This window comes from Prionailurus bengalensis, chromosome B4, assembly GCF_016509475.1.
Source record: "Prionailurus bengalensis isolate Pbe53 chromosome B4, Fcat_Pben_1.1_paternal_pri, whole genome shotgun sequence".
Classification (NCBI taxonomy): domain Eukaryota; kingdom Metazoa; phylum Chordata; class Mammalia; order Carnivora; family Felidae; genus Prionailurus; species Prionailurus bengalensis.
Genome location: NC_057358.1, coordinates 130,820,848 through 130,839,128, shown reverse-complemented (window position 1 = coordinate 130,839,128; position 18,281 = coordinate 130,820,848). Strand labels below are relative to the sequence as shown.

At 57.3% G+C, this 18,281-nt stretch overlaps 1 protein-coding gene across 3 annotated transcripts; it reads left to right on the top strand.

Annotated features, from left to right (window-relative positions):
- The first annotated feature begins 888 nt into the window (after positions 1-888).
- Positions 889-17,911, top strand: PVALB (parvalbumin). Of its 3 annotated transcripts, none has more exons than XM_043562473.1 (5): positions 889-992; positions 3,351-3,418; positions 5,058-5,190; positions 6,375-6,484; positions 17,692-17,911. In XM_043562473.1, the coding sequence occupies exons 2-5, from the start codon at positions 3,358-3,360 to the stop codon at positions 17,718-17,720; spliced, it is 333 nt and encodes a 110-aa protein (XP_043418408.1). In that variant the 5' UTR covers positions 889-992; positions 3,351-3,357; the 3' UTR covers positions 17,721-17,911. The 3 variants fall into 3 exon arrangements, with proteins under 3 accessions (XP_043418408.1, XP_043418410.1, XP_043418409.1); XM_043562475.1 differs by lacking the exon at positions 889-992 and adding an exon at positions 2,423-2,446; XM_043562474.1 differs by lacking the exon at positions 889-992 and adding an exon at positions 2,808-2,864.
- The last annotated feature ends 370 nt before the right edge of the window (positions 17,912-18,281 follow it).

The window sequence follows — 18,281 nt, the reverse complement described above, 5'->3', positions numbered from 1 at the left end:
GGATGAGGAAAGGAAACTTTTATGGTGTTCACACTAGATACTCAATAAGTAATTTGCTAAATTCATTCATTCACCCATTCATTCATTTGTGCTTTTCAAAACACACCCCGTGGATGGTCATCTCCGATGCCAGACAGATCATGCCAGAGATCCCTTTGACCATCTCATAAAAGCTGTGGGCCTTCGTTTCACAAGAACATACCTGCATGTGACTTTCCGAGTATAATCTCAGGGCAGTTCCTAGACCCGCCCCCTCCCAAGCCCATCTACAGAGTGAAGTTGGCAACTACTTGAGCTCATTTTCCAGGTGGGGAGACAGGAATGCAAAGAGAGGAAGGGGCTTGTCAGAAAACACCCAGAACACACATCTCCAGGCACTGGATCGTGTCCCGAAAGTGCTGGGCCCTACTCCGGGATCCAGGGCCCAAGGTTCATGGCTTTGGGTAGTGACTTCCCTAACACCTAATGTCTTTGTGTCATTTCCTCGTCCATCCAGACGTGACCAGGCCTGGACAGCACGTCTGTGATGCGGAGATGATGTATATACAAGAACCGAGCCCCGCCCTGTGCACAGAGACTGTTCCTGTTTCTTCATCTGCCCACTTCTTCTCTTCCTTTCCTGCAGGATTTTGGAGGGCCGAGACAGGGCTTCCATCTAAAGTGGTCGCAGAAGTCTTCACGGAGGAGGCGAGCCCTGCCCAGGCCTCGATTGTGGGTGCTGGAGGGAGGCAGGGGCCAAGGGTTATTAATAGGCCTGGCTTGATGGAACCAGGGAGGGTGAATGTGATACAGACACCCAGCACCGTAGTTGGGAAGTACCTGACACCGGAAGGGGAGGGGGCCGAGGGCTGGGGGCAGCGCCACCTCCCAAAATAGCCGGAGCAGAAGCCTATATAGGTGGCCACCACCCCCCCACCAGGCTCACTTCCCTGCAGGACCTCCCACCGGCCCAGCCTTTCAGCGAAGGTTCCAGCCCTCCACCCCGACCCGAGGTGAGTGGCAGGGACTGAGGTTGGAGGAGGACGTGGGGGGGGGGGCTATCGTGGGGAGGAAGCCAGCTGGACGGGACAGCCACATTGCCCCTTCCCACAGCCACACGGGGCTGGGAGGGGGGTGCTGGAAGTTCCTCCGCTGTGGAGTCCAGGGCTGAGAGTACGAATTCCTGGGCTCTCCAGCCTAATGCCTGGTGTGGCCTGGGGCTGAGCCCTCCCCGTGGCCGGGCCTCAGGCTCCCCACCTGTGGGATGAGATGGGTGGAGCCAGACGTCTGCGGACTCTGGTGATGCCATCAGAGGAGGCCCATGAGTGGGCAGTGGAGGCAGGAGGAAGGGGATGGAGGGTTGGCAGGCCAACCCAATAACATCTGGTGCTCTGGCGGGTGGGATCTGGCCCAGAGAGGGTGTCAGGTTGTTGGAAGGCTTGTCTAGCAGGCAGAGATAGGGGAAAGGAGGGAGGATGGGCCTGCCCAGTGGCTTCAGCCTTTGCCACAGGGGTCAGTGTTTGGGCGTGGTCTGTGGCACACTCGTGGGGCTTGACAGGGCTGGGTCCTGGGCAACGGGGAGGGGCTCCAAGGACAAGGGTCACTGAATTCCAAGCCAGCAGATCCGGGAGGGGCTCCCTCTCTGCCACTGCCTTGCTGTGCGTCCTTCGGCCATTCACTGACTTGCTCTGGCCTCAGTTTCCCCACCAGCATAGCATGAGGCTCCTTCAGCTAGGGAAACAGACTCTCCAAATAGGCCCCTGGAGTGAGCTGAGCCTGAGGGCCGAAATGATAGCACAGAAGCCCAGCACGTCCACGTTAACAGCTCGTCCGGGGGCAGGGATGGCGGGGGCAGTTGAGGGGTCCGCGGAAGACCTGGCGGCAAGAGACAGCATGTCGGGAGCTGCAGCCTCTGCTCCTGGGAAGCTGGCTGGAGGGCTGTCAACTGAAGGAGCTGACTCACAGGCAGGGGGCAACCGGAGCAGTGTTGTCCTAAGGTTTCCAGGAAGGGCAGCCGTCCAGGGCTGAGCCGAGGGAGACAGTGTTGACAGCCAGCGTGCCAGAACTCCAGCAGCTGGACAGCTCTCCCCGGCCGCCCACCAAGTGTCACCAGCCTCAGCCTCTGAACACCCGCCTACACCTTCCGCCGGAGTCTAAAGATCCCACCACAAGGGACCATCAATACCACCAACACAGGGAGACAGAAGACCAGAAAAGGGGAAGATCACTGCCCAAGGTCACACAGGCACTCAGCACAGCCGCAGATCCAGAACCCAGGCATCCTGACTCCCCGTCCAGCATTCCTCACACTCTAGAGGCAGCTGGTTGCAGCCCGAATCCTTGGGAGACTGTGGGAAAGAACGCATCTGGTCTCTGGCTGCCTACGATTGGGAAGTGTCCACATTTCCCAGAGGTGAAGTTCAAGCCATAAAACCTGCTTCGCTTGTCTCCAAAGTGTGGTCTGAAGGTAACCACCTTCTCCCCAAATGTGAGTCTTCTGGTCTCCAAGTGGGGACAGGGGACATAAAGATTTCAAGTAGCCTCTCCCCGCCCCACCCTCTCCCAAAGGGTTTGCGGGGGCAGCAGTCTGAGCCCCCACTGTACTCCCATGTTCAGTGGCTCAGGAGACCAGAGAAGCCGAGTAGTTAGTGGAGATCTGAAAGCAGTTCTTTGGAAAGTCGGACTAGGAAAGAAAGAAGGAGAAGAACGTTTCAGGGCATCCCTGGCCAGATGTGGGATGGGGCACCGGGAGGAGGGCCTGAGCAGCCCCGCCCATCCCTGCCACCTCCTACCGGCCATCCCCTGTGGGGTCAGATTTCCAGACCTCAGCGCTCAGATTTTGCAGCATAAATTTGCATCCAGGACAGACAAGAGCAGAGGCTGAGGTAGGAGCGGAGAGAGAATGGGAGCAGGGCCGAGGGACCCACGGGGGTTTGGGCTCGCCCCCCCCCCCCGACAGTCCCGTATCCTCCCCGAGGTGGCGGGACAGCCTCCGAGGTGCACCGACCCGAGACGCTGCGCTGCACCAGGCTGGCGCCTCCTGCGCGCCCTTGACGGCAGGCGAACCCTCCAGCCCCATAAATTCCAGAGGTCGCCCCCTCCCCGGGCACCCTGGCCGCGCGGCCCCCTGGGATCGCGAGGACCCCGGCGGGGGCGGTGCGGGAGCGACAGCGGGTCCGCGCGTCTGCCCGGCCAGCGCGGCGGCGGGACTGAGCGGCTCTGGCTGCGCGCCCAGCCCCGCGCCCCCTGGCTCTGCGCCAGGCCGGCGGGCGTGCGCCCGGCGCGCAGCACTGCAGCGCTGGTCATATGAGCAGAAATGATAAGAAAAGCACTTTTTAATCTTCTCGCACTTGCTCTGCCCGCTCCAACAGTTGCAGGATGTCGATGACAGACTTGCTCGGCGCTGAGGACATCAAGAAGGCGGTGGAGGCCTTTACCGGTGAGCAAGCGCGCTCCCCTCCCCAGACTTCTCCCCGGATCCACCACCCTGGCCCCGGCACCCCCGCGGAGGGCCAGTGCTCCCGCGTGCTCCTCTGCCCACGCTTCCTGCGGGGCGCTGGCAGGACGGAGCAGGGGGCTCCTCGCCATTTCCCAAACTCCTCTCGGGCGGGACTTGGCTCAGGGAGCGGGTGGGGAGGCCCAGCGAAACTTGCCGGGTGGCCGCGCTGCTGCGAGGACTCGGGATCCGGGACCAAGGGCAAAGACCGGGATGGAAAGCGGACCTTCGGGTCCTTGTGGGCGCTCGATACCTCCCGTTAAGGCACTTGGAGGGGTTGCAGGTGCGCCCGCCTTCTCTCCAAGCAGCCCCTTTCGGAGACACCCCCCCCCCCCCCCCCCCGTTTAGAACAGGACTCTTCCGGCTTGCGGTTGTTGGCTCCCTGACTGTCCAAGCCCCTCTCTGGGAGTCAGAGCACCCCCCCAACAGCTCCCCCCAGCCACCACCACTGTCCCGCGAGCGGGGTGACCTTCCCGCAGCTGGCGCTCTGCTCTGCCCAGCCCTGCGCACAGCATCCTCAGCTCTTCCAACTTCCAGCCTCCTTAGGCGGCCAAGGGCGGGGAGCAGGCAGGCATCCCCACCTCTCTGAGCTGCCCTGGGCTTTTGAGCTCTTAGCTGCTACCTGCCTCCTCTCTCCCCTCACCCAGGTGAAGAAACTGAGGCTGGGAGAGGGCCAGAAACTTGCCCAAGGTCACCTAGCAGGGCAGGAGGGGGATTAGAACTAAGGTCACCTTCCGGTCTCAGTCCCCTACTGGAGTGGCAGAGGTGGACAGAGCAACTTCCCTCGGCCAAAGGCTGAGGGGAGAAGGTGACTCTCAGCAGGACCCCTCCCTGCCACACCCCCAAATTACCCTCTCCAGGGTCCTGAAAGGGAGCACAGGACATAGAAAATTGGGGAGGGGGCCTCCCGTTTCCTTTCTGCTTGGTGTCCCTTCCTCAGGGTAAGAAACTCTGGGAGACCACGCTCCTGGGGTACTGCGATAGCCCACCCTCTTCTCCTTGACCCACCTTCCCCCTCTGAGAAGGAACTTAACTGGGAATTCCCGGGGAGACTTCTAACACGCCCCCAACTCCCGCTGGGGATGGATATCTGCAGGAAAGCCACCATTTCTGGGGCCTCCCCCTTCCTCCTCCTCCTCCCGCTGTGTGACCTTGAGAAAAACTTGTCCTCCCCCTGTCGATTTTCTGGCAACACCATCTGTGGCCAAAAAAAAAGGCTGACCACCGCCCCCCACCAAGATACACCACGCCGCGTTCACAACACCCCCCATTCCCCTGCCCGCCCCCATTCGGCCACCACCCAAAAGCCTTCGTGGAACCCGGGACGCCCCGCTGCCTTCAAAGGCTACTTCTGCCATCAGCGAAGGGTAGGGCGGAGCGTGGGGGCATATCCACCTTGGGCAAAGCACCCGTCCCCTGGTCTGGGCTCCTTCAGCCCTCCCACCCAGGTACACCCCTCTATCCCCCCCAGCACCGGCACCCCGGGAGATCAATCGGCAAATGCTGTGGCACCCCCATTCTCCTGCCCTTCCCTACCGCCCCTTCTTTGTCATTTTAACCCGCTGCTCTCCACCCCCCACAGCTGTCGACTCCTTCGACTACAAAAAGTTCTTCCAAATGGTCGGCCTGAAGAAGAAGAGCCCGGATGACATAAAGAAGGTGTTCCACATCCTGGATAAAGACAAGAGCGGCTTCATCGAGGAGGATGAGCTGGGGTAAACTGAGGCCTGAGGGGGCGGCCCCGGCTGAGGGGGCGTGGGGGGCTGGGATTCTTGCTGCCGAGTTCCCATCAGGGCTGTCCTTGTCTCTGCACCGTTGGCGGAAAATAACTCTGCCTGACCGCCGTTGCTTCCGGAGGAATAGAATCCGCAGCAGAAAGTGCAACTAACTAGGTTAAATTATAGCCACTTAATATGGCTAACGGAAGGGTGCTCCTTAATAATTTAATACACGTGGAGAGGCAGGTTTTCTGGATGCTTCACACCACACGCAAGACAGGGAGCGCTGCCTCGGGTATTTAGTTCGTTGATTGTCATTTGCCTAAAAGGCACCCTCCGCCATCCCGCAGACCCTCCCCACCCCGCCCCCTGCACTTGTGTAACAGTGCAGCTAAAGCAGTGTCCGGGCAAGGTGGGGATGCAGAACCAACTTTGGGGGTCAGGAGTCCGGGGAGCAAAGCGGAGGAGGGGAAGGTCATCACTAGGAACACGCACCCGGCTCGTCGCTGCCCACCAGGCTCGTCTTACGTCACTCTCTGGCCAACACTGCCTTGGATTTCGTCTTCAAGAGAAGGGAGATGGTGTGGAGAGAGGCCTCGCAATAGGGACTTCCCTGTCCATCCAGTCTCAGTCTCACCCCAGATCATCCCACAAGGGTGCCCTTTGCCTAGAACCTTCCCCTTCTACCCCCCCCACCATCCTCCCCCCCCCCGCCATCCTCCCCCCCCCCCGCCACGGGCTGACTTCTGCTTGTTCTCCAGATGTCACCTTCTCCAGGAAGCCTCCCTGACTCTCCCCCTCACCCCAGGTGGGATGGATGCGTCCTCTGAGCACCCTTCTCTAGTTCCTCACCATCGCACCCATCACACCGTGCGGTCTTGACCTCCGCCTCATTTTTTTAGGTGCCTTCCTGCTCTGTGCTCCCACTTTCCAGCACGGCCCTGGCGCAGAGAAGACACTTTTGCGTTTGTGGTGTTGGCCGAATAAATAAACAAATGCAGGTGCCCTGCCTGGCGTGGGGTCCACCTCTTGCGGAGGACAGCCTGTCCTTCTCTGCACACCCACCCGTGACGCCCAGCCCAGCTGCATACGTGTCCCCCGCTTGCTGCCTAGCCCGGTGGCCCGTACCTGTCCCCGCAAGGTGACCTCCACCTGACTCCCTCCCTGGCTTTGCTCCCCAGATTCATCCTAAAGGGCTTCTACCCAGATGCCAGAGACCTGTCTGTGAAAGAAACCAAGATGCTGATGGCCGCTGGCGATAAGAATGGGGACGGCAAGATCGATGTCGATGGTGAGTAACCATGACCTGGGGCCTGAGCACATCATGGATCTTGGGATGTTTGGATGCTAAAAGCTTGGAGCTATCGCTGTCCCGTGAAGGGGAGAGGAGAGGTGGTCCTGTACTCCCCGGGATTAGAAGGAAAAGGCAAATGCATTGGGTCTGAGAGCTCTGTCATGTAAGCCAGGCACACACACACACACACACACACAACTGGTACATTTTTTTCTAAATTTGAACAACCCGAAAGGAACAGATTCTCTTTTTTTTCTCCCTGCTGCATAGGGAATCAAGGATGATTTGGGATTTTGTTTTTCCCCTGACTTGTGCCTGCAACTTTCGCCTGAGTTCCGGTCCCAGCTCTGCCCCAACTGGCTGTGTGACCTTGGGCCGCCTCTCTCCTTCTCTGGGTCTCAGTCTCCCATCTGTAATCCGAGGAGATGAGGCCAACTGATCCCCCAAGGGCCCTGTGGGCCCTCCTGTTCTCAAATTCCAGAGATGGAAATTCCTTATCTTCCACCCTCCTCAACATCTTGTCCTGGTATCCTGTAACTTCAGGTTTCAAGACCTGTTCTGGCTTTGCCCAAACATACCGTTCCAGCCCTGAAGGGGAGCCAGGAAAAAGAGCCAGCCAGCAGTCAGCTAGGAAAAGGGATATCTGGGCCTTGCTTTTCAAGCTTTGCTTTCAGCACAGGCTTCCAGAGAGGCTGGTGGTCCCCACATGCTTCCCCGCTGAGGTGTAACGAGCACCCCCAGAGCACCCCCCAGCAGCGTTGCCTTCCTTAGCATCCCGACAACCTTGAGAATGATCTCCGTTTTGCAGATGGGCAAACTGAGGCTGAAGGTGCTTAGCCTGTTCAAAGAGCTAGGACATAAGTGGGGGAACAAGGCTTTGGAAGAACTCTTTCCCGCAAGCTGTGCCCGCAGCTCGTAACGGTCCAAGCGAGGTGCGTAGTTTCATCCTAGGACCTGCTCGGGCTCGTTGTGAAAATTAAGTGGCTGTCAACACAAAAGTGCTCTGGGAAAGTTAAAATGCTTCCGAATGTGGGTGTCGTGTATTAAAGGTTTCTGTCCGCGACCAAAATGGAGACAGGGTCAGACGCAGCCGGGCGCCTGGCCTTCTAGTCCCAGCCGTCTCTCCCGTGGCTGCAAAGGAGGGAGGTGACTTGAAAGGAGCCGAAGCCGAAAGTGCGGGAGAGAAATGGGTGACTGGTCTTGGTGCGTTCCAGCGAGTGGCACCTGTCCCCACACCCCCTCCTCAGCAAGCCACTTAGCTCCACCCTGAGCCAGCGCCCGCCCTGACCCCAACCCAAACCGCCACACCTGTCTCCTGTTTTTATTTGCAGCCAGTAGGCCACTGCTCAGAAGCCACTGTAGGCGGGGGCGGGGGCCCCAGGGTTGGCTGTTCTGGAATAACCTACATGATAAAGAAAAACCAGGCCAGATCCTAGGCTGCTTCCCTGCCTCCCTCCCTCCCTCCCTCCCTCCCTGCCGAACTCATATTTTAAAGAGGTAACTCAACTTTTGCAACTGATCTAACAGACATTTCCCGAGTGCTAAGCCTGTGCCAGGCTATCAGGGAGGCAAAGATGAATTAGACCCTACTCCCAGCGGCGCTATTTGCTGGCCGGGTGCCCCAGAGCAGTGGCTCAGCCACCCGGAGCCCCAGCTGCCCATTGATAAACTGGGCACGGACAACGCATGGGTCACTGGCATTTGTGAGGATTCCATGACACCGTGCACGTTGAGTGCGGGGCCCAGAGCATTGTGAGTACTTGGCAAACGGTGGCCGTGACACTATTTCCCTTCCATCCGCGCGTCGCTTACAGCTCTAGGTACAGGCACACGAAAGAATGGCGACACCAGGGAGGTGCAGAGAAGCCTTTTGGAGAGGGAGGAACAGAGGCGTTTCGGCAGACTGGAGGCTGTGGGCAGGAAGCCACAGGCTGGAGTCTGGGGTGGGGGGCCGTCCCTGCGGAGCCCCAGGCAAGGCGTCGAGTTTAGCAAAGGCTTGTAAGGCTGGGAAGTTTAGGGATGTTTAGAAAGGGGCAAGAAGGTTGGTTTGCTGGGGGTAGGAAGAACGAATCGTCACCAAGGTGGCGATGTGTGCCCGGCCCAGTGCTGAACTCTGAGCACACGTCACCTGTGACAGAGGACGGAGGTACAGTTGCGGAAAGAGAAGGGCCAGTGCCTAAGGGACGCTGGATGCAAAGCCAGGTCTGTCCTCCCACACGGTTCAAGTTCAGGACGACCTGGTGGAGGCCCGAGGGTCAGCACAGAATGAAACGGGGGGGAGGGGCAGGAGAAGAAATGGGCAGGGAGGACAGATCCCCCTGAGGCAGCAGGGCCCCACACGGTGCACTTCGGAGGTGGGACAGACACAGATACCTCCCCTCCCCACCTCCACCCCAAACACGGTACTTTTTCTGGAAGGTGCCGGCGAGGATGAATGTGATGGTGCCCGATAGGCCGTGAGATGGGAGGCACGAGGACAGCTTGTTGAAAGAATGAATGAAAGAATGAATAGATGTGTGGCCGGCTCTGGGGACGCAGTGATGGGCAAGTGTGGTGTGGAGGGAGAGGTCTGCAGGCGAAGGCAGGAGACCCGTGTGGGCTGGGGGCTTGCATGTGGCAGGTGCCGGGGGATTCTAGAAGCAGGACCACCCTCATGGCCCGCTGTTTGCCCTCTGAAGGTGAGTGATGCTTACCAGGTCCTTGAGGACCCCCAGATTGGAGGGAGGGGATGGTAAGGCAAAGTTCTAATAACAACCCTTTGCATTCCCGTCTCTGGGCCAACTGCCTCCAGGAAGCTCAAAGGCTTTTATAGATGTGGTCGATTGATTCTCGAAGGCCACCCTTAGAGCTGGTAAAGGAGGGTTTTAAGGCGGAAAAGGAGGCGAAGCTGGACAGAGGGAAGGCGCCCCCAAACCCAGCCACAGTTGCAAGACCCAGGCCCAAATGGCAGGTGACACTACTAAGTGACAGGCTCCTTCTGAAGGGTTTGCCCTTCACATTGGTGGGTGTCAAACTGGAGCGAACGGCAGGATCACTGGAGGGCTTTTCACAACACAGTTGGCTGGGCCCGACCCCCAGAGCTCCCGAGTCCTTCGGCCTGGAGTGGGGCCCAGGTGTGGGCCTTTCCACCAAGTTCCCAGGTGGCGTTCCTGCTCTGGGGACCGTACTTTGAGAACCACTGCCTTACAAAAATCCTAGAAGGCAGGTGCTATCACACTTCCCCTTCTACAGATGAGGAAACAGAGGCACGGGGAGGTTATGTGTCCAGGGTCTCTCAGTAGCAGGGGCAGGACTGAGGCTCAGAGGTCCAGCCAGGACCCCTCTCCGCCCCCTCCCCCCGCCGCCACCCTGCCTCTCACAAGGACGTGTCCCCAGCCTGGGCTCTCCACTCCCAATGCCTGCCCGTGTGGACCGTGCAGGCTGACAGGACGAGTGGTTGTCACCCCCCCCCCCACACACACACACACATACACACACACATGCCATCTAGTTACGGGTTCCCTGAAACCCGACACTGTGATGGGTCCTGTTTCCTATGCTTCCAGGCTATTCCAGCTCAAGAGCCTGTGGTTTGCTTTTTTGCTTCGGTGGCTGAAAAATTTAGTCTTAATTATCCCTGGACCACTGCAGTCTGCTCCACTCGCGTGCCCCGAGGCATCTGCCTTTTCTGCTTCCTTCTGGCGAAATCTGTTCTCATCCGTAAGCAGCCCATTTGACGTGGTGGGCAGGCGGGCGCCCTTGGGCCGAAACACCTAAAGTCAGGCAGAAAATACGACCTGCGCACCCCGCGAGCAGTGTGGACGGCCAAGCCTTTTTCTCTCCCTGGCCATCTATCTCCTCCTCCCAGAGTGGGGATAAAAATACCCATCTCAAAGGGCCGTTGCTTGAATTAAGTGAGTGTTCTGGAAACGACCCCTTCTCTCCTATTTTGTATGTGTGCTTTCTCTCGGAAGCCTCCTCGAAACCCTTGCAGAACGAATACCAGCCCTCAAAGAAGACGAAATGGGGTCCAGGACGGGAGGAAAGTGAGAGGGACGGAAGGAGAGGTCGGGATTTGATTTCCAGGCAAGGCCGGATGAGCACCTCAGGGCCAGCCGCAGTCCTGGTGGCAGAGCCCTAAGGCGTGTGGCGTTTTGTCCCGTCTCCCCTCGTCGTCACATCAGCCCTATAAGGGGGCAGGGGAGACAGAGTCTATGATTCCCCCACTGAGAGTTGTGGAAACTGAGGCCCAGTGGGCGTTAAGCGCCAAAGTCACACAGAAATCCGTGGTGGCAGGGAACCCGAGTCCCCTGACTCTGTCACTCCCTCCGCCAGGCTGGGCCGAGACATTCCAGTTATAAATGGTTTCTGGGCTTAGCAGGATGCTTGCTTTAATTCCCCAGCGGATGCCCTAAGTCCGGCCTGTGTGGCGCTAAGGGGGAGGCAGCGGCACTCCTGTGAGAAGGGACAGTAGGGAGGGGGCGGGAAGATGTCCCCTCTCCACTTATCCCTCTCCTGCCTCCATGGGTCCTGGCGTGAGTCAGAGCCCCAGCCTTTGAGAGAGAGAGAGAGAGAGATGCACCCCATGCCGGCATTAGAATCTTCCTGGCCGAGTGACTCACAGCCTCAGTTTCCCTGTCAGTAACATGGGGACGAGAGAGCCAGTGCAGAGGAAATGGGGTGACAGCCAGGGCAGTGCCTGGCACGGAGTGAGCCCCCAGGACCGTTTAGGCCACTCCCTGCCGCCGTCTGGCTTGACCCCAAATAACCCGGCCTCCCGCTCCCCCCGGGGGGGAAAGTGATCCCTGTTTGCAATACCGATTTATAAGCAACCTAGCCCAGGAGCTATTTAGAGGCAAGGTGATAAACCAGGAGGCCGGTGCCTGCATCCCGGTGGTCACGACAGAGGGAAGGAAAGAGGCTTCCAAGAGCTGACTCAAGGTCCATCTCAGTTTCTCTCTGGGCCGTCAGCATGTGCTGGTCTCACCTGTCAATAGCTTCTAAATTTGTCCAATCCCCACGGCCCTGGGACTGGAACCGACCTAATTAGGCTAACTGCAGTTTCCTATGGGAAAGGAGAAGGCTGAGCCCTCTCGCCCTCTGAGCCTCCCCGTCGCCACCCCCTCGTTCTTTTCTAAGTGGATAAGGAAGAAACTGCAGGCTGGCCCTTGGGGATCTCCAGGGAGGACTCAGGGGGCAGAGGTGGGGCTCTGCGTCCTTGCAGAGGGATGCTCTCCCTCCCATCTGGATTTAGAAGTGCTCCCTCAGTGTGCCGGGCACCGACACAGCAGACGCGTCTCACCCATTATCTCATGTAGTCCTCACCAGAAACCCTATGAGGAGGTGCTCTCGGTATCCCCACTTCACAGACGTGGAAACTGAGGGGCAGAGCCCGAGTGTCCTCAGATGGGCGTGCTGGAGGCGGGCTCCTAACTCGGATGGCGTAGGTGGTGCGGGCAAGTTGCCGCAGGTCGGCTCTCGATCTTTTGGACCGCCCCCCCTGCCCTCTGCTGCCCACCCCCTCCTTGTCTTTGCCTCAGGATTTTTGTTGACATTTCGAAGCTCCAACCTGTGTCGGATGGAGAGGAGACCCAAGGGAGGTGGAATTAACCTGTATACAGCCTACCAAATGCTGCGCGCCGGCTACGGATCAGGCCGGTGACAGGGGCTTTAGCACCGGTTCCTCTAAAGGAGCCAAGGAGCTCCCTTTTACAGATGGGGAAACTGAGGCACCGTAAGGCGACGTGTCCGGCCCAAGGTCACGGAAGCAAGAATGAGTGGGAGGCAGGAGTTGACGCCCAGATCCCTTGCTCGAGGCTCTCTGCGAGAGCTGGAAAGGCGTCTCCTCGACCTGACATTGCACACAGGAGCAAACTGAGACCTGGAGGGGTGAGGGCGCAGGGGCGGGAGCGGGAGGCAGGACCAAGGTCAGAACCTCCTCCCCATCGGTCGTCCCAGCATCCCTCCGCCAAATCAATTGACCTAGACTTCCACAAGGCTTTGGATGTTTTGCTCATTTGTTTTTCCTTAAGGGGAAACCTGGACATTTTAGAGGAGACTTTTTTTTTTTTCCTTTTGATAAGAGGGCTGTTCGTTAATTGGCTGATTCCTAAGAACTCTGCCCTGAGGCACAAACGAAAGGTACGGAAGAGGTGACCTCTGCCCTCAATTTGTCTACAAAATGCCCTGCTAGCTTCTGGGAGGATAAAATTAGAATCTAGTGTTCTCTGCAAAAAGCCGGGGCGTGTGGCCTTCGTGACGTGCTGGCTGCTTCAGAGTGGATCCCAGGGTGGGCAAAGGAGTCTGTTTTCAGAAGCTTTTGAAAACCCCGCAGGTCCAAGATATATCCGAGTCCAAGTGGCCTGACTGCCACGGGAGAGACCCGTGGTTGGCATTCCTCGGTCCCCCTCATGCTGACCTCACCAAATGCCACTCCGGGTGAAGGCATTCACTGGCTCCTTGCGGATGAGCAGTCCCAGGACCCGTGATTTCTTTTTTTTTTTTTATGTTTTATTTTTTATATTTAGAAGAGCGTGAGTGGGGGGAGGGGCAGAGAGAGCCGCACACTGAATCCCAAGCCGGCTCCAGGCTCCGAGCTGTCAGCACGGAGCCCGATGCAGGGACTCCAACTCATGAGCCGTGAGATCATGACCTGAGCCGAAGTCAGATGCTCGACCAACTGAGCCACCCAGGCGCCCCTTGATTTCTAGGGTGAGGGTTGGGGGAGGGTCAGTGGGGGTCGGGAAACTGCTAAGGATCAGCTTCCCCTTTGAACAGTCTCTCCATGAGCTGGTATTGGCAGACGGACTCATGTCTCCTTTTAGTCTAGCGCAGAGCAAACTTAGTGCCCGAGGACAGGATATATGGGTTCTGGCCAGCTTTCCAGATTAAATGGCAGGTTGAGGGAGTCCCTGCTTCCACCCGATCTGGGACGCTAGCCCAAGCAGGAATGGCCTCTCCGCACTCATGGAGAGGGTGTTCCTGGGACCACAGGCCAAATCCTGCCTCTGCCTCTTATTTGCTGCATGGCCTTGACACTTCACTTCTCCGGGCCTCCGGTTCCCCGTCTATAAAGTGGGAATCACCCCACTCAGCTCCCAGGGCTGTTGTGAAAACTAGACATGAGGCAAGTCAGAACTTGTTGGACCCTAAGGAGGACTCGTGACCCATCCATCCATCCCTCCGTCTTTCCATCCATCCATCCATCCATCCTTCCATCTGTCCATCTCTCCATCAGTCCACCCATTTGGCATTTGTTTATTAGCACCTGCTGTGGGCCGGTGGGCACACTGTGTGCTAGGAGGCTGGTGGACAAGCCTGGAGTTTATGCTCTAGTAGGGGGAGACCAACAAAAATAAGTAAGTCCCTAAATAAGTTCATTTCGGAGAGTGCTAAGTACCAGGAAGTAAATAAAAAGGGGCTGATATGACAGAGTCATGGGGGTGGCGATATCTGAGCTGGCTCCTGTGTCACTCTATGCCTAGGTCAAAGTAGGTCGGAAAGCTCCGGGGTTCAGAAAGGAGCCTAAAAGCAGTAGCTTGGCTCACACGTGCTGTGTGATCTCGGCCAAGCTAATCACCTCTGGGGCCTCTGTTTCCCCATCTGTAAAATGCGGACAGAAGCATCCCTGCCACGGAGTAGTTGTGAGAATCCAATGACATAATATATACAGAATGCTTTGCATTTTGCATTCCATGCATAAGAATTCTTTTTTTTTTTAACGTTTTATTTATTTTTGAGACAGGGAGAGACAGAGCATGAACAGGGGAGGGGCAGAGAGAGAGGGAGACACAGAATCTGAAACAGGCTCCAGGCTCTGAGCTGTCAGCCCAGAGCCCGATGCGGGGCTCGAACTCACGGACCGCGAGATCATGACCCGAGCCGAAGTCAGCCGCTTAACCGACTGAGCCATCCAGGCGCCCCAAGAATTCTTAAATCCTATAAAAACGGACAATGCTGATCACAGCACTGACGACAAGCACCACCTGTCTCGCCGAGGTGCTGTCACAGGGTCACAGGAGCTCCTGGCTGAGGAAGCAGACGCGTTGGTCCCCGCCCACGGGAGGGATTTTTAGAGTACCTGGTGCTCCGGGTCCATCCCGGCCACTCGCTGTCATCGCTCAGCCTGCAGCCCCGGGGGTTTTCAGGACCAGTTAGAGGACCCCCTCCCCCTCTCTCCCACCTCCAGTCGATACCTAGACGCCCACACCCAGGTCCCTTGCCTTCCCTGTCCTCGGGGACAGGGAGGGAGCCTGGGGACAGGAGAGGGTGGCGTCCATTTCCCAGCTCAAACCCCAGAAAGGCAAGGAGCCCAGGCACGTGTCCCTCCGCGGGGCAGGGATCAGTTTTTTCGCTTTTTTATCTGATCATGATGCTGGCTTTACAGAAGAGCTTTGACAATAGCATGGTGAGTTCTACACACCCCTCCCCCAACGTCCCCCAGGGCTGACATTTCACGTGACCGTGGGGGCACAGGATGCAAACTAAGATATTGCGTGGTGGGGGTTGACGTACGTGCCTCGTACAAGGTCTGGGGAGGGGGGGGACGCGCCCCGAGGAGACCCACGTACTTCTGATACCCTGAAGCCATGTTTTCACAAGAAATCATTAGTGTCCACCTACCTTCACACACCGACAGATCGACACCCGGACCGACACCCAGAGAGGCACGTTTCCCAGCAAACGCGCCAGGCTGGGCCTGGAACCCTAACTCTCAATCCTTTCTAGACGTGATGGGGACGGCCCTGGGGCTCCACACGCTGGCGGGCTGGGGACGCAGCATCTCAGAGACGTCTCGTGGCAGAGGGTGGCAAACTCCTTCCTGTCCTCTCTTGTCTCCCGGAGAGAAAAAACAACCGGGCAGACATCCCCTGGGCCCCCCTTTATTCCAAATAAAGGTCTCAGAAGACCTGGCCGTGGGGCAGTAGCCCCTAAGACTGCCGCAGCAAGGACACCCCAGGTGAGGGGCATGGAGAACCAGGGGCAGGGGAGCTCCTGGGGGTGGGGGGCAGAGATTTGCTGGCTCTTCTCGCCGTCTCCCAACTCAAGAAGCGCGCTGACTTCTCTTCCTTTTATGGATGATGACAGGGAGGCTCAGAGAGGCCAAGCGCTTTGTCTGAGGTCACACAGCCCATAAGCGGCAGAGCCAGATTTGGGGGGTGCCAGCCCAGAAATGGCTACTGGGCGTTCCCCAAATCCAGCCCATTGTTTTCTGCCTTCTGAGCCCCTGCCCGCCAAAGGCCCCTGCCTGTTGATCCCTTCCCCGCCGTCTGCTTTCTCCTGTGGGAACCCCACATCTTCTCACAGGACTCTATCAGAAGCCACCTGCCCTCTGAAGTTTTGCTGACGCCTTAAACAGAAGGCACCTCTTCTCCCGGTGACAGCGAAGTCTCTGGGCCAGCCATCCATCGGCAAACTGTTCACAAACACGTGCGCGGCCTCTCAGGGTCAGGCTCAGAGGTGGGTGGTGGGTGGGGCAGGAAACAAGGTGGGCGGGCCCTGGAGCTTTCTGTTCCAGAGGGAGAGGCAGATCACAAGGGACTAAGCAGGAACGTACTCCGAAGTGTTTCAAGAGTGGTAAGCGCTGTGCGCAGGGCAAGAAATGGTGATGGCAAAGAGGATCACGGTAGGGGAGGGTCACCACCGTCACCAGAATGGCCAGAGAAGGCCCCAGGAGGAGGGACAGCTGAGTTGGGAACACGGCCGTGAGGAAGTCTGAGCGCCCACCGGGCCGAGAGAATGGCAGGTGCAAAGGTCCTGCGGTGGGAATGCCCCCAGCGAGCTTGAGATTCAGAAAAGAGGCCAGCGGCATGGAGCATGTCCTGCCAGGTACTGTTTCTTCCCTGACCAGACCAGAAGCTCCTTCAGGGCAAGAATCATCTCTGGCTCCCCTGTGCCTCCCCTCACCTGGTCGGAGACACCCCTTTGTTTATTTAGGTGGGGATGGATTCAGTGGGGGACACTGGATCTCCTCCCAGTGCTGACACCAATCTCTGACATCATTAGTGTTCGGCGAAGCCGGGCAGGTGGATGTTCCTGGGGCGGGAGGGCACGTGACCCCACCGTGGACTCGACCGCAAGTCACATGGAGGGAGCTGGACCCCCCCCCCCCAGTCTTAAGTCCCAGCTCAGCCCCTTACAGCCCTGGAGGCTCTGAAAAGCCACGTCTCTCTGGGCCTCAGTTTCCCCTTCTGTAAAGTGGGAATCACTCCCAGTTTCCTGCGTGATGGTCAGTTAAATAGGAGCTGTGGGAGACAGGGCCCAGCTCATTCTGAGCACCTGTACGCACTTATCCGTCTCAGCGGCACGGAGATGTCTCAGCGGCACGGAGATGTCACCTCCTCCAGTCTCCTCCTTGGTCTTGTTGAGCCCCCCGAGGAGGAAAAACACACAATGGCTCTTGAATCAGGTTGCTCACTGGAATCGCCTTTTACTTTCTTTTCTTTTCTTTTTCTTTTTCTTTTTCTTTTTTTTTTTTTTTTGAGAGAGAGTATAGATGAGCAGAAAACTTACGGAAGAAATACAAAAGGCTGATAAAGACGTAGCAGGTCGAGAGGGTGTTTTTGTTTTTTGTTTTTTTCCCCTGCCTCACCTTCTTTCCTTGACCACCTCGCTGCTGGGGAGGAGAAGATTTGCAGCCAAAGAATATCTCTAGCAAAGGGGTGCCTGGGTGGCTCAGTCGGTTAAGCCTCGGACTTCAGCTCAGGTCACGGTCTCGTAGTTCGTGGGTTCGAGCCCCACATCGGGGTCTGTGCTGATGGCTCGGAACCTGGAGCCTGCTTCGGAGTCTGTGTCTCCCTCTCTCTCTGCCTCTCCCCCACTCGTGCTCTGTCTCTCTGTCTCAAAAATAAAATAAACATTAAAAAAAAACATTAAAAGAAAAAGAGTATACTGACCCGGATGAGCACTGAGTACTACACGAAAGTGTTGAATCACTTTATTGTGGCCCCCTGAAACGAACAGACCTACACCATATGGCAACGACAGTGGAAGTAAAACTTTTTTCTAAGTAAAACAAACAAAAGAGAGACGGTGATAGGCTCGCCGCTTCTCATTGACTTCATTCATTCATTCATTCATGCCCACACTCACTCATTCCTCACTCCAGGCCTGCAGCAGAGGGGAGAGCCAGGAGGAAGCACCGTGCAGGGCCCCGCGGTCAGGCCATGGCGAGTCCTTCCACACCGTCCCCCTCTGATTCACCTCTCTTTCCTCTTCTTTTGCAGAATTCTTCTCTCTGGTGGCCAAAAGCTAAGAGGCTGTGACTACCCCAGGCCTTCCCCCTCTCTGCCCCAAACACCCAATCTCAGCCCCTCGAGCTGCCCTCCTGCGTTTCTGTTCAGTGTGTTTATGTTATTTTTTACTCCCCCCACCCCCCTGTGGCCCTCAAACGACATCATTCTTCTGGAAAATGCTGGAGAAACAATAAAGGCTGTACCAATCAGATTCTACTGCTCCGGAGGCTGTGGACCTGCTGGGGTGTGGATCCTGCCTTGGCTCTCCAGACCCACCTGTGCAGGGGTGGGGCAGGATTTAGACAGAAAAGGGGATCGGAGGGAAATTTACTGAGCCCTCCTCTGCCTTGGGTGCTGAGAATGGTACTCTGCATGGGTTGCCCATTAATCCTTGAAACTGCCCATAAGGTAGGTGATGAAACTCCCATTTTACAGATGCAGAGACTGAGTCTTAGGAAAGTGATGTGTCAACCCCGCACAGCTAGGACTTCTAGATGGATGGATGGATGGATGGATACCCATTAAGACTCTTTGTTACAAACGACAAAAACCCAACACAGAGTACCTTAAGCAAAAAAGGA

Coding starts and splice junctions, on each gene's coding strand:
- PVALB (XM_043562473.1), top strand. CDS start 3,358: ATGTCGATGACAGACTTGCTCGGCGCTGAGGACATCAAGAAGGCGGTG. Junction 3,419..5,057: donor GGCGGTGGAGGCCTTTACCG/GTGAGCAAGCGC, acceptor CACCCCCCACAG/CTGTCGACTCCTTCGACTAC. Junction 5,191..6,374: donor ATCGAGGAGGATGAGCTGGG/GTAAACTGAGGC, acceptor TTTGCTCCCCAG/ATTCATCCTAAAGGGCTTCT.